The following is a 12,884-nucleotide window of genomic DNA, read 5'->3' as shown; positions in this document are numbered from 1 at the left end:
AAACAAAAAAAAAAAAATAAGAAGAAGGCACTCAACAAGTGATTGATAATAAGAAGAAAAAATAATAAGAAAAAATAACCAAGCAGATCATTGATTATTTTTTAAGAGTATCCTAACACATGTCTGATTACTGGAAGCGTGAAAACAGTATCACAGAGAAAAGATCCAGACTCGGATAACAGAGACATAGGCTGAACTGTGCATTCAAAACACTTACTAGCTGTGCGGTATTACGAAGCTCATGAAATTGTGCTGTTTAAGTTTCCCTGTGTAGACTAGTCACTTGCGTATTTAATACAATGAACGAACACAGTGAATACATGGTTGGTATGGTTGTTAGTAATCTAAGAACTAATGGCCGGTGGCAGTAGTGAAATAGTATTAATAGTAGAAGCATTATTAGGTGTGGCCTAATACATATTTGGTAAAGAAATGCTAAGTTTCTTGTACCAAAATGTCTTTAGGGCCTTTGTATGGATACTGCTAAAAACCAAGTACCACACTATTTTCTCTATGCTAAGGCTACAGCATACAAGAACCCCTGTCTCAAGGACTAGCAGATTGAGAGGAGGTATAGCTCTTACTAATATCAAGACACAAGTTCCTCAGAAATGACACACATGATTCATGTAGTATATGCAGCAATGCAAGTCCAATGTAAATACATAACTAAAATGCAAGGTAAATTTTTTTTAAAGGGAAGATAATGTTAAAAATAAAACTAAGCAGACAGCAAGAGTCATTAAAATAAGAAAGAACTCACACCAATAGTAATTTTCTACTCCATGGGGAAACATGAATTAAGAATAAGGAAGTATTTCATCAAATTGCTGATATATTGGAAAGAGGAAAGGAACCACACGTGCAAGTAATGTCTCCAGCTTCACTTTCCAACACCAAGAACAAGAGCATTTAGTTCTGGGGCTGACAAACTACAGCCCATAGGACAAATCTGGCCTGCTACCTATTTTTGTAAATAAAGTTTTCTTTTCAACAGTAGAGTTAAATATGCACTACAAAGACCATCTGACCTACAAACCTAAAATATTTACTATCAAGCTCTTTACGAAAAATTTTTTGTGGATTTAGTTTGTTTAGTACTCAGTATGAGCTGACATAGTTCAAATGTTTAAACCAAGAATTAAAAGGTTAAGCTTTCTGCATGTGATAATGCACTGGTTTAAAAGACATCCTAGGCACATCATGTGACAGAGTCTATACTAATACTGCATGCTTTTGAGTCAGGTTTGAGTTTAAATCTGTTCATATCTGAGAAGACCAAGGCTAGGTATCTAGGTCCGTTTCCTCACTTCTGTATAGTGGGCATAATACCTACACCACCTTCCAGTTTTATGTATAGCGCCCAAAACCATTTAACAGTAGCACGTAATAAGTACTCAGAAAATGTTAGCTTTTTCTATCCATACACTAAACTGGAACTTTCATCTACCCCTTATAATTCTGCATTTACCCTCAGCCTTTAAAGCCAGGCAATCTGTCACTAGAAACACTGTTGTGCAATGTACCCCATTCCCTTAACTTTCCAATATGAACTTACCAATCTGCAAAGTCCCTACAACTAAAGTAATGTCCGTATAACCTGAGACAATGAGTTCCACAACTACAGTTCTTACTTTCTAAAATTTCAGGACATACACACACACGTATGTACTTACACAGACACACAGTTTTGCCTTAAAACTTGTTGCTCGAACACAAAGATAGCACTTCTTAGTTCTAGAACAACAACTATATTATCCTACCCCATCCAAGTATTTTTAAATTTTTATAATCATTCCCAAATCTTTGTCTTTCCAAATGAAAGCATAGTCAGTCTTCATTTCTGAGTCCATAAAGCCAATTTTAATCTTGTCAGTTAAAAAGTGAAAAAAGTCCATGTAAACTACAGACTCTGGATGATAATAATGTATCAATGTAGGTTCATCAATTGTAAAAAAAGGTGACTGCAGTGGGGATGCTGAGAATGGGGAAGGCTATGCATGTGTGGGGTTGAGGATACAGAGAAAATCTCTGCTCTTTCCCCCGTCTTTTTTTAAACTGCTCTAAAAAAAATAATAATAAAGCCTAATTAAAAAAAAAAAAACAACAAATAGAGGATTATTAAAAAATAAATAAAAATAAAATTTTGGCAACAAAGTGGCCACACATAATTTTTGCCGGGACGGTCTTGATTTAGGGCTGTCGTCACAGGGTAATAATTAATAGCACCCCCATTCACTCTCAAAAGTGTTCTGGGTTGCATGATAAATTATGTAATCACTCTACTTCTATGCCTCAACTTTCCCCATCTAAGAAATAAATCAGTACTTCAAAATCCAAACTCCATAAATAACTAGAGGAAGGGAGTATGCACTATCTCCTATCTCCAAAGATGTAAAAATGTGCCACCCAAAGTGCTAATACAAGTCTTTTCATTCTTACGGCCTGGTGCTTAAGATCCTCTTCCCCTCCTCCCCTCCTCGTTTTCTAGGACTAGATGGTAACATTTTTTAAATCCCATACATACAACAACCAAAACATATAATTGGGAAATACACATCTATACTCATGAGCATACTGTAGTTTAAGAATGTATATACAAATGTTCTTTTTAAGAATTTGGCAAATTTTTTAAAATAAAACACTTTATGTGAAAAAGTAAGATATTCAACATATACATGGGGGAAAGTGTGAAAAATGTACCAAAATATTAATCGTGGTGATATTTCAGTGGCAATATGAGGTGAATACATTGTGTCTCTATGTCTCTGTGTTCTCCAGCTTTACTTAAAATGAATCTGTACTGTGTTTATAATGAAAGATTCTCATATGGAGCCAAAAAACAAGATGTTCATACTAAAGCCGAAGTGAATATACAGGGGATCCACCCAAATTTTAATAAATCCAAAACTGCTATACTATCTAAGTAAAGCCTAAATAACATGAGGTAGTCAAGAAAGGCATAGAACACCCGGGACACTTCTAGGATAAAGGGACTGTCCTTTGCTTGTGCAAAGCACTTCTAATGGCATCAGTGGCAAGAGATTTCTAGAGTTCAAGGTGGTGTTAGAGTAATGGTTCTTACCCAGGTTTAAGCTTGAAGAGGATCCATGTGAAGAGAGGGAAGGAGGTGGTGTCTGTGAATGTCCTGGTCCCTGACTAGGGAGAGGCATGCCCACGGGTCCAGGAGAGGAGGAAAAGCTAAGGCCGTTATAAAAACTGTGTCCAATGGGGGTCAAGCTGCTCGATGTCCTCTTATAAAGGTCACTGCTGCCAGTCAGGGAGTCACGGCGGGAGCCACTGCCAGTGTTGGAGTTTGCAACTAAAATGGAATTAAAACAATGCAGATAAGAACAGGCCTGTTCTTCGAAGAACAAGCCCAGTGACCTGTTCCTAACACTTTGATCCAGACTCCTTACCACCGCAAAGTTGTAAGCAGAGACAGCCTAACTGTTCATGCGGCAGGTAAGGTAATAAAGAGGACATGGCTCAGGTTAGCATGAAACTTTTGTTCAAACCATCACACATATGCTAAATTAACCTTCCTTTTTGTGTCATATTATTATGGGGTGGGGGTGGGTTAAAAGCTCTGACGGCCACATTAGCTATGGAAAAAGTGAAAGAAAATGGGCTAAAAAGAATGCCTTTCATCAACCCCAAGGTTCTAACAGAAAAATGGAGTACGGAAAACAAATTTGTAAACTGAGTATTGCCCCGTACATGAGACTTATATATGAAAGCCTATTTTCTCAATGGGTCTGTTCAATCAAGAGTTATTACTAGCCCCCAATTTTAACTTAAGATACTTTCTCTTAAACCTGTCCTTCTGTTCTGAGATCACACTGTTTTACAAACACTGCAATTATCCCATTTGTTTACCTTATCTTACTACTTTCCTGTTTTTTTCTTCCACTGAAACATTAAAAACATGTTGGTCTAATTTCCTTCCTCCCACTTTTCCGTAATATCCACCTTAATTCTTCTCAAAAGACTGAAGCAAACTCATGACTCTTTAAGGCCTACAGATTGTGGCGTCTACTACCCTGCGATCTTTGTAAGTCGTCCTCCCTGTTTTTAACATCCACATTTCTCTGCTTCCTCCATGTTCTTCCCAATGCCTGCAAAAATCTCCCCTAGTTTTTTAATCCCTGAAACAAATTGACTATAAGATATAAATAAGTAGCAACACAAGCGTAAACCTGAAAACAGGCCCCAACTGTAAATCTTGGTTTTAATTAGTCCATCATCTCAAAGATGTGTGGGACGGGTGGATTCTCACGGGGCTTGATCCAGGTCTGCCTGTGGTATCTGTGCAGGGGTCCATGCACTGTCAAGCGTTCCATAAATATTGTAAAAATAATTAAAATTCAGTTTTATGAGCACATCAATCTGATTTCTACCTGCTGTTCCAAACCCTCCGAGGGCAGATCCCAGGGTGGCGCCAAGAGAACTGCTACTTCCAAATCCCAAGGATGTGTTGGCAGGCTGCGCAGAGCCCTGGGAGAAGAGGGAGCTGCTCTGGGAATTGCTGCTCAGAGAGTTGTTGCCGTAGAAAGAGCTGGACGCCAGGTTGTTATTGGGCTGCTGCTGGGGCTGGGGCTGAGGCTGCTGGGTTCCTAAAGGGCGAAATGGTCCATTTGTTGTTCCAGCAAGCCCACCAGCTGCTCCGTTTGCTGAAGCTGCGGCTGCTGCAACAGCTACAAAGAAGAAAGCAAACCATTTGGCTACAAAAGGGAGTGGCCACATTTCCTAACTACGTTGTTACTCTTTTTTGAAAACCTTTTAATTCTGCCACATCTTTTCGAAGTAGACATAACCCTTGTAGAGAATCATACAAATGTCTTTGATCCTTTCATTTGAAGCTTTTATTTTCTATTTCTACATTTAACTTGAGGTCAAAATATGACTGGAGCGACCATTTTAAAAACAACTACTTCCCAAAATCTCAAGTTCCACAAATACCTATGTTGAAGACATTTTTCCAGAACCAGTGTTAACCATATACTAAAGTCCTTCAAATTCCTAAGATATTTAAGCATGTTGCTCTCTTCTAGAACTTCCCACTATAGTTGCTAATTAAATACAAACAGCTTAAAACAAATACCTATTACCCCAACCAAAATTAATTTTTCTGCCACATCTTACTACTCTCCTTCCACCTCCTCCATCCCTGCCCCGCCCCCCGCAAATTCATCAAAAAAAGGCAACCACGACAACAAAAAAAACCTACATTATTTTAAAATAATGACATGGATTTCTATTAAATTAGCCTTGGACTTCTGCCAACAGTACTATTTTATGTGAGTAATCGAACTTCTTGTATTTGCAGTGGAATGGGCCCTTGCTGCTAACCAGCTGGTACATGCCATCAACAGAATCAGAATCTATCAAGGTCACTTGTTGCTTCTGATTCTCTTTGAAACGTTACAGGGTAGAAGTGCTGTAGTGAGAACTGTCAAATAAAGTGCATTTCAACACATTTTAAGAATATCATTTATCACCCCTTTTAGATATCTGACATGAGCCCACCAAGATGTAAACTCACCTGCTTGTGCGGCTGAGGAACTAATGATGACTGGGGCAGGAGCTACAAGTCGTACAGGAGCTCCGAGTCCATTTCTTGCTCCTGTATTCACCACAAGGGCACCGGTCTGGTCATAGTAAGCAGCGGGAGCCAAGACCGGATAACCTGGGAATATCAAGCCGACATATTATAAGTATATATAAAACTAACACCTGTCTCCTGATACCAGCATATTGTAAACAGTCACCAACTCAGCTCTGGGGACAGACAGACCGAGATGTATATGCTGATATATGACTAAATCTCTGGTTATCCATTTGTTCTCCTGTAAAATGAGGATAATAAAACCTGCCTCTTGTACAGTGCTTGTGAAGATTAAACTAAAAGATGAATGTGAAAGATCCAGTGTGATATTTGGCACAATAAGGGATAGTGTTATTTATCATTCACTAGGTGTTAGAAAGGGAATTTGGCATGATAGAGAATACTATACTTTTCAAAGTGCTAACCAAGGTTATCACCAGCAATCACGCACTGACAATTTTTTAATGTTTTCTTGTCCACACAAATAACAGAGGGTACAAATGATTACAACAATCACAGTACTTTCATATCACATAATAATCTAAGCACAAATATGCTGCAAGTTAACATGAAAAACCTAGACAGGCTTTAATTGATAGAATCTTTTAATACTATATGAAATAGTACTTTCAAATCCTATTGAGCCATACAAAAAAATTATAGGTGACTTCTTAATTAAACATAAATGCTTAGGAACTAACAAAACAAATGCTGCAAGTTAAATTTACTCACTGAACTCATAAATGAATCAGTTAATTTGGCAATGCTTCATGGTCAGTAATGATCCATAAACTCACGCTGAGGTCTTATAAGGACCTATTTCAAAGGAAGAACCTCAAACTACATCCAGTCTATGCAAAGAATAGGACCAGGTGACAGTAAGCCAAATATAACATATATTCAAGATATATATATCAGTCATAGGTAGGCAGTTACATGGCACCTCTACAACTGGTTTAGAGGAAATCCTAAGAATGTAAAGGATGATCCTATCAAGGAATACCAGGAATTTCTTCCTAATAATGCTGTTCAAAAACATCTGCTAAAGTCTAAAGCCCTACAGTAATGATAAAGTGGTAAGGCCACTCCTTCTACACCTAATAGTGAGGAAAAAAATAGATCATCACCAACGAAAACAGCATATTCGAAGCAATGTATGCAGATTTGCACATCTCCACCAAGATTAAGACTGGCTCAGAACAATTAGGTGCTCTCATCAATGAACTGTGATCTAAGTGAGGGCAAGTGTATGTCATCCTCGCCAGTCCCCAAATCATAAGCCTAAAAGCACTGCCCAATCTTCTTTGAATCTCTCCCAACAAGCAGACTTTTCTTTTCTCTCAAATTATTAGGAACAACAGTGAAGTCTCACCTGGCATGCCTGCAGCCAGTCCTTGTCCAAAAGCAAGAGCAGAATTCACTGCTGCAGCTGCCACTAATGGATCTGTTTGCTGTCCCTGCTGGTTCTGATTTGGGGTCAAAGGACGCTGGCTGGCTCCTCCACGGAGAACCTGGGAGACAAAAATAAATCAACTACTTCCCACTCATTGGATATATCTAAGATCCACCATGTGCTTAACTTGAGTCAACTTTTAAAAACTGACCGTTGTAAAACATTTTTCATATAATGGTTTTATATGACATGGCTAGGATAAAAACTTAATTAACAACACTTTATTCTACCATTCTTAGTTTAAACATATTACCTTTATACAGGAGCCAAAAGCATATATTAGTGATGATTCATTCATTAATCAAATACAAAAGATGCCTGCAGGTACTACAGGTAAAGCAATGAATGAGACAAGCAAAGCCCCGGCCCTTTTAGAGCTTTTATTCTAATGAATGAGACAGACAATAAGTAGTAACTCTATAACATCAGTGCTCTGACAAAGTAGGTGAAGAAGAGAGTATGATGGGTGGGGGAGAGGGTTTAGATAGAAGGAACAGGGATAATTTACTTAATAATTAAGTTAAAATACCTGTGACCAAAAAGAGATCCACAAAAGAAGCTATATTTTCCTTTTGGAATATGAGAGCATTTTCTCTACCCTAGAACACTATTCCCATTCATCAGGGCCCAAGTGAGCTCACCAGATTTGATTTAGGAAGATTCTGACCTAACTGTTTCTATTTCTTCTCTCATAAATTCCACAAACATAGAGCAATCTAAATGGAGATGAATATTAGTCAAGAACACTGACATTTCAGTGCAGAATACCAATTCTGCCACTGTGATAAAGGATTGACATTTTTATAAATGAAACACAGGTATTAAGTTGCTGATAATCATTCTTATTCTGAATATATGAATAATCTATTCCACAAAATCTATATACCATAGCAAGTAAAAATGTTAAACCCACAGACCAAGGTTAAAATTACCAAAGTTTATAAACAATGTATTTTGCAATGTTTTCAAAAGCAAAGTTCTCATGAGATTACTTTCACTAACATTCTGCTATTTATAAAAGTTAGACATATTGTTCTCGGTACTTTTGGTAAAAAATGTAAGAGAAACACCACCAGCAATCAATTAAATGTTTATTAAATGAGCATAAGGTGAACAACACTGTCCACATTGGCAAGAAGAGATGTGCAATTTGCCCAAAGTCTCTTATTTCTTTATTTGTAAAAATAGTTCATCTTGCAGATTTGTTGGGAGTATGGGAATTAATGTCTGCAAGGCACAAGCAAGTATCCAGGAGCTAATCAATAACCAATAGCTAATTACTGTCAAATTTTAGGCAGTTTATTTCAGTTTGTGACTCAAAGACTCTAACCAACTTTACAAGAGAGGGCGAACTTCAATCTATATAGAAGAGGTTATACAGGGGAGTACTTGGGCTAAGACTTAGAAGATGCCTATCTGCAAGCAAGAATAATTTATCCAGCAAAGCTATCATTTAGAGTTGAAAGACAGATAAAGAGCTTCTCAGACAAAAATAAGCTAAAGGAATTTATCACCACCAAGCCAGTATTACAGGAAATGTTGGAGAGACTTCTTTAGAAAGAAAAAAACATGTATCAAAAACAGGAATAAAGAATGGTAACAATTACATTCCTATCAATAAGTACCTTAAACGGAAAAGAATTAAGTGCTCCAACCAAAAGATAGAGTGGCTGAAAGGATAAGAAAACAAGATTCCTACATATGAAAAGGAAGGAGATGGAAAAAGATATTGCTTTGATGGACCTAGAAGGTATTTAAGTCAGACAGAGAAAGATAAACACTATATGATTTCACTTATATGCGGAATCTAAGGAATAAAAAGAACAAACTAATCAAAAACAAATTCACAAATACAATGGATAATTTGGTGATGGACAGAGGGGAGGGGAGCCTGGGGGGCTGGGAGAATGAGGTGAAGGGTTAAAGAAGTACAAATCAGTAGCTGATGGATGGTCACAGGGGTGGGGAGCACGGCATAGGGAATGCAGTTAGCATTAATACGTTGGCTAGGTGGAGGGTCAGGGGAGGGAGAGAGCAATTGGGGGGATCGTTTTACAAACTATATAGATGTCTAACCAATGTACTGTATACTTGAAACTAATTAAAATAAATAAATTTTTTAAAAAAAGAAGAAAAAGATGCCTAACCAATAACCCAGAAGAGCCTCACTCTAGGAAAAGTAAACAGCATGTACAGAGATTCGGCAAACACTAATAGTTCAAAACTACTGGAGAATTAACAAAATATCAATGAAAGCCTCATTTTCAAAAGACGTAATAAACCAAACTTATGTATGTCTACGAGTTGTATGAAAGGTCAGGGGACAGGGGAGTGAAAAAGATGCCTGAAGAAAGATGTAGTCCTGACTGTTGAATCCTTTTTCATTTAATGAGGAGAACAACATGTTTCCTTTTGGTCCACTTTCTAGAAATCTATGTAGTATCCTGACAATAAATCAGAGTTCTTAAGTCAGCTGCCAATATTCACACATTTTAATTTCACCAAGTCTGAGTTTTATGGGAATACATAAAATTTCACAATTAACATTTATTTTAACATTTACTAAAAGTCATTTTTAAGAAGTCTGAATTTCTATTTATAAAACACTATCCAAGGAGTTAGTTTATTACCCATCTTCACGACACAAAAGCTGTTAACTTTTCATTTATTTTTAAAAGTACTGATTTAAACAGTGTTTGAAATCTACCAATACTTAATAAGTAGATGTTCAATAGGGATGTTTTAATTAAAATTCATTCATCCTTCCATAGTTCACCATGTTTGATAGAATCATCAATCTCTACTAATTTAGAAAATTCAGAAACCACTCTGAACTCTTTTCTCTTAAAATGCAATGCTCAATATCAAACCACCACCAAGTTTACCACCTGTGCTTGAGTTCAACCCAATACCCAGGGTTTTTCTTTTCTATTTTAAAATGCTTGTTAAAACAAAAGAAAAGAGTAAAATTTTTATCAAGTGTCAAAGGAAACTTCAAAAAGGATAAAAAAGAAATCAGAGTAAGATGCTTGGCTAGAATGTCACTGACTCTGCTCAAATTAGATTTGGAATAGTTAGTGTATCTAGAACACAACAAATGGTTTCCAATAAAATGTAAAGGCCAAAAGCAAAGTTTAATACGAGCCTCTCATTTCAATAACTATGACAAAAGAGTTCACCAAGAAAATCATTGTTTTCCTAAAATGAATGAAACCAAAAACTGACAAAAATAACAATGGACCTAAAATACGGCTACTTATTAAAAATTAACACTAATAACTTTTTTATAGGATTTGTAATTACAGATGACGGAAAACTCTGAAATGCAAATGATTATCATGCCCATTTTATAGCTAAGGAATATGTATACATAGAAGTTATGCAACTTGCTCTACTTGCAATCAGTTAGTGATTGAACAAAGACCAGATCACAGGTTTTCCATTAACTCCAAACATCACAATATGGTCAGAAAACAGTACAAGTTATGAAATTATAGACTATTTAAATCTTAATATCTGTGTGACCGTGGGCACATAAATTCCATTTCTTCAACCTTTGTATGGAAAGTCACATAATCTATTTACCAGAATTAAAGTAAGTAAAAGAAATTATATGTAGAGCATTTAGCTTTAAAAAGAAAGCTTCCAATAAGAAGTACTATTACTGTTTTTCTTGTTCATTCTATTAGAGCTAATTTTAAAACATGTCAATTACTTCAGATTTTCAAACCCACAATGCTTTCGGAACCATTTAAACACAAAGATCACCACCCAACAAATTAATACAAGCTATATACAGAGTACCTACTAAGAAATTTATTAATAGAAATCACCCATTCTGTCAACAAATTATCTGCTGAATTCTCTTGCATACCTGGTACTAGAATTCTATCTATTACAAAGAAAATGTATATTAGCTCCCCCCCATCCAATTATCTTACTATAAAAAATAATTGACACAAGATAAACTAGCTGGAATCTTAAGACCTGTGTTATTCTATAATTGTGTGGAATCTAAAAAATAAATATATTCTCTCTTAGTGAGATTGATAAAAAGCAAAGAATTCTTGTTTGTACATATATAAGCATGGTGTTCTGCCTTTAGTTTGACAATGCATATCAAAAGTCTAAATACTCATTTTATTTACTCAAAAGAAATCAATTTCTAGGAATTTATTCCATGGAAGTAATCACAGACTTATGCAAAGGATATTCATCAGTCTTATTTATAACCCTAAAACATTGCTAAGTTAAATATCAAATCATAATGGACTAGTCAAAATAAAGTATGGGATATTCTTTGATGGATTTAAATACAGCTAGAAAATGTTATTAAATAACAAACTGTTAAAACAGGATGTAAAACCACATGGACAGAAAAATCCCAATTTTACAACAAATTAATTAAATAAGGTTAGAGTGATAGATACCAAACGTTAATAATGATTGGTTTCTTCTGACAAAAAGGATTTTTGTTGTTTTCCAATTCAACACAATATTCAGCAAATAAATAGGTGTTATTCTGGTAAGCAAGAAAAAATAGCCATTTAAAATAAAAAGACATACTTGGTTTTGCAGTTAATTATTCTTTCCCAACTCAATTTAAAACCTCTCATTACTATAAAACAGATATAACAGGTTTAAGATTTACATCCAATCCAATAGATGTTATAAATAAGCAGTCTGAAGAACAAGTCCCTCCCCCTCTGGTGGCAAGCCTCTTGTAAGAGAGCCAAAAGTGATCTGAGAATGGTGCTTAGCAATTAACTATAGTATGGCAGAAAGAAAATTTACTGTCGGTATGAATACTCTCTGCACTTGCTAAATATATACCCTTAACTAGACAATTTTTTAAGCAGTCTTCTCATATGTAAATCGTATAATATCATTATTTCAACTGGTTACACTGACCAAGGACCTGATCCATGAAAGGCATTCAGTAAGTTCAGCTAAGTTTGAGCCTGAACTCAGATACAAATAAAGAAAGGGAAGGCACCCATTCAGTACTTCTCTATTCGGACCAATGTTACCTTTTAATTATATATGGTAACTAAAATTATTACATGGGACAAATTTTGTTAACATGTACCTGCTGCTGCCCTTGCTGAGCCTGTGGAGTGGTCTGCTGGTTGGCAGAATTTGTTGCTGCTGCTGCAGCCGCAGCTTGCTGCTGGAAAAGACTGGCAGGGTAGACTCCCCAGGGAGTAACTCCATAATACTGGTGAGGGACCACAGCCGGGCCTAAAAATAGCAAGAGAAGTGTAAGAAAAGTTTAGACTAGTAAAAATCATCTCAGAGTTTCCAAAAACTACATCTAACTCAGCAGATCCTACTGTAAAATATTATGAATATACTAGTTCATTTTAGCTAATCATTAATTCTATTATTTTTTAAAATATAAAACATTATACATGATCCCCACACCAAACTCTTCCGAAGTCAGTAACATACTCCTGCCCTAGAGAAGAAGCTAGTGAAGGATAAAACATGGAAGATATCGAAAGGAAACATAACTAGTAGAAGTAGGACAGGGTCAGTTTAAGAACACATGGAGGAACTGGCCTTGGTCAGGAAGAAGGCAAAGGCTTGCTTTTTCCAAGAAAGGACACAGGAAAGATATAGATAAAATTTGCTGTTAGAAGGGAAATAAATGGGAATGTGTGCTCAGAGTGATGTAAACAGAACCAAAGATTAAGCTGTACCCTGCTCTCAATGTAAGGATGGCACCTGAGGTGATTAACAGGGATGCAGATACTAGCACTTCATTAACTTCAGAAGCATGAAAATCCATCAGTCTTCTGACAACAAAACTCAGAAACTCCA

General features: G+C 36.2%; 1 protein-coding gene and 1 non-coding gene across 2 annotated transcripts in view; both read right to left on the bottom strand.

The window, feature by feature from the left end:
- Positions 1-12,884, bottom strand: part of PUM1 (pumilio RNA binding family member 1) — a 122,037-nt gene that overhangs the window by 39,851 nt on the left and 69,302 nt on the right. Inside the window, exons 10-14 of the mRNA XM_025041390.1 lie at positions 12,151-12,302; positions 6,981-7,119; positions 5,546-5,689; positions 4,401-4,697; positions 3,086-3,322 (exon numbers count right to left, since the gene is read on the bottom strand). Of these exons, the coding sequence (XP_024897158.1) occupies positions 3,086-3,322; positions 4,401-4,697; positions 5,546-5,689; positions 6,981-7,119; positions 12,151-12,302 (969 nt within the window). The remainder of the gene's footprint in view (positions 1-3,085; positions 3,323-4,400; positions 4,698-5,545; positions 5,690-6,980; positions 7,120-12,150; positions 12,303-12,884) is intronic.
- On the bottom strand, positions 6,797-6,874 carry LOC112473063. The gene has a single exon (XR_003043895.1). It is a non-coding gene; the product is annotated as a small nucleolar RNA SNORD103/SNORD85 (small nucleolar RNA).

The sequence above is a fragment of the Pteropus alecto genome, unplaced genomic scaffold, assembly GCF_000325575.1.
Source record: "Pteropus alecto unplaced genomic scaffold, ASM32557v1 scaffold39, whole genome shotgun sequence".
Classification (NCBI taxonomy): domain Eukaryota; kingdom Metazoa; phylum Chordata; class Mammalia; order Chiroptera; family Pteropodidae; genus Pteropus; species Pteropus alecto.
The sequence above is the reverse complement of the archived record's forward strand: the minus strand, read 5'-3'. Positions and strand labels throughout refer to the sequence as shown.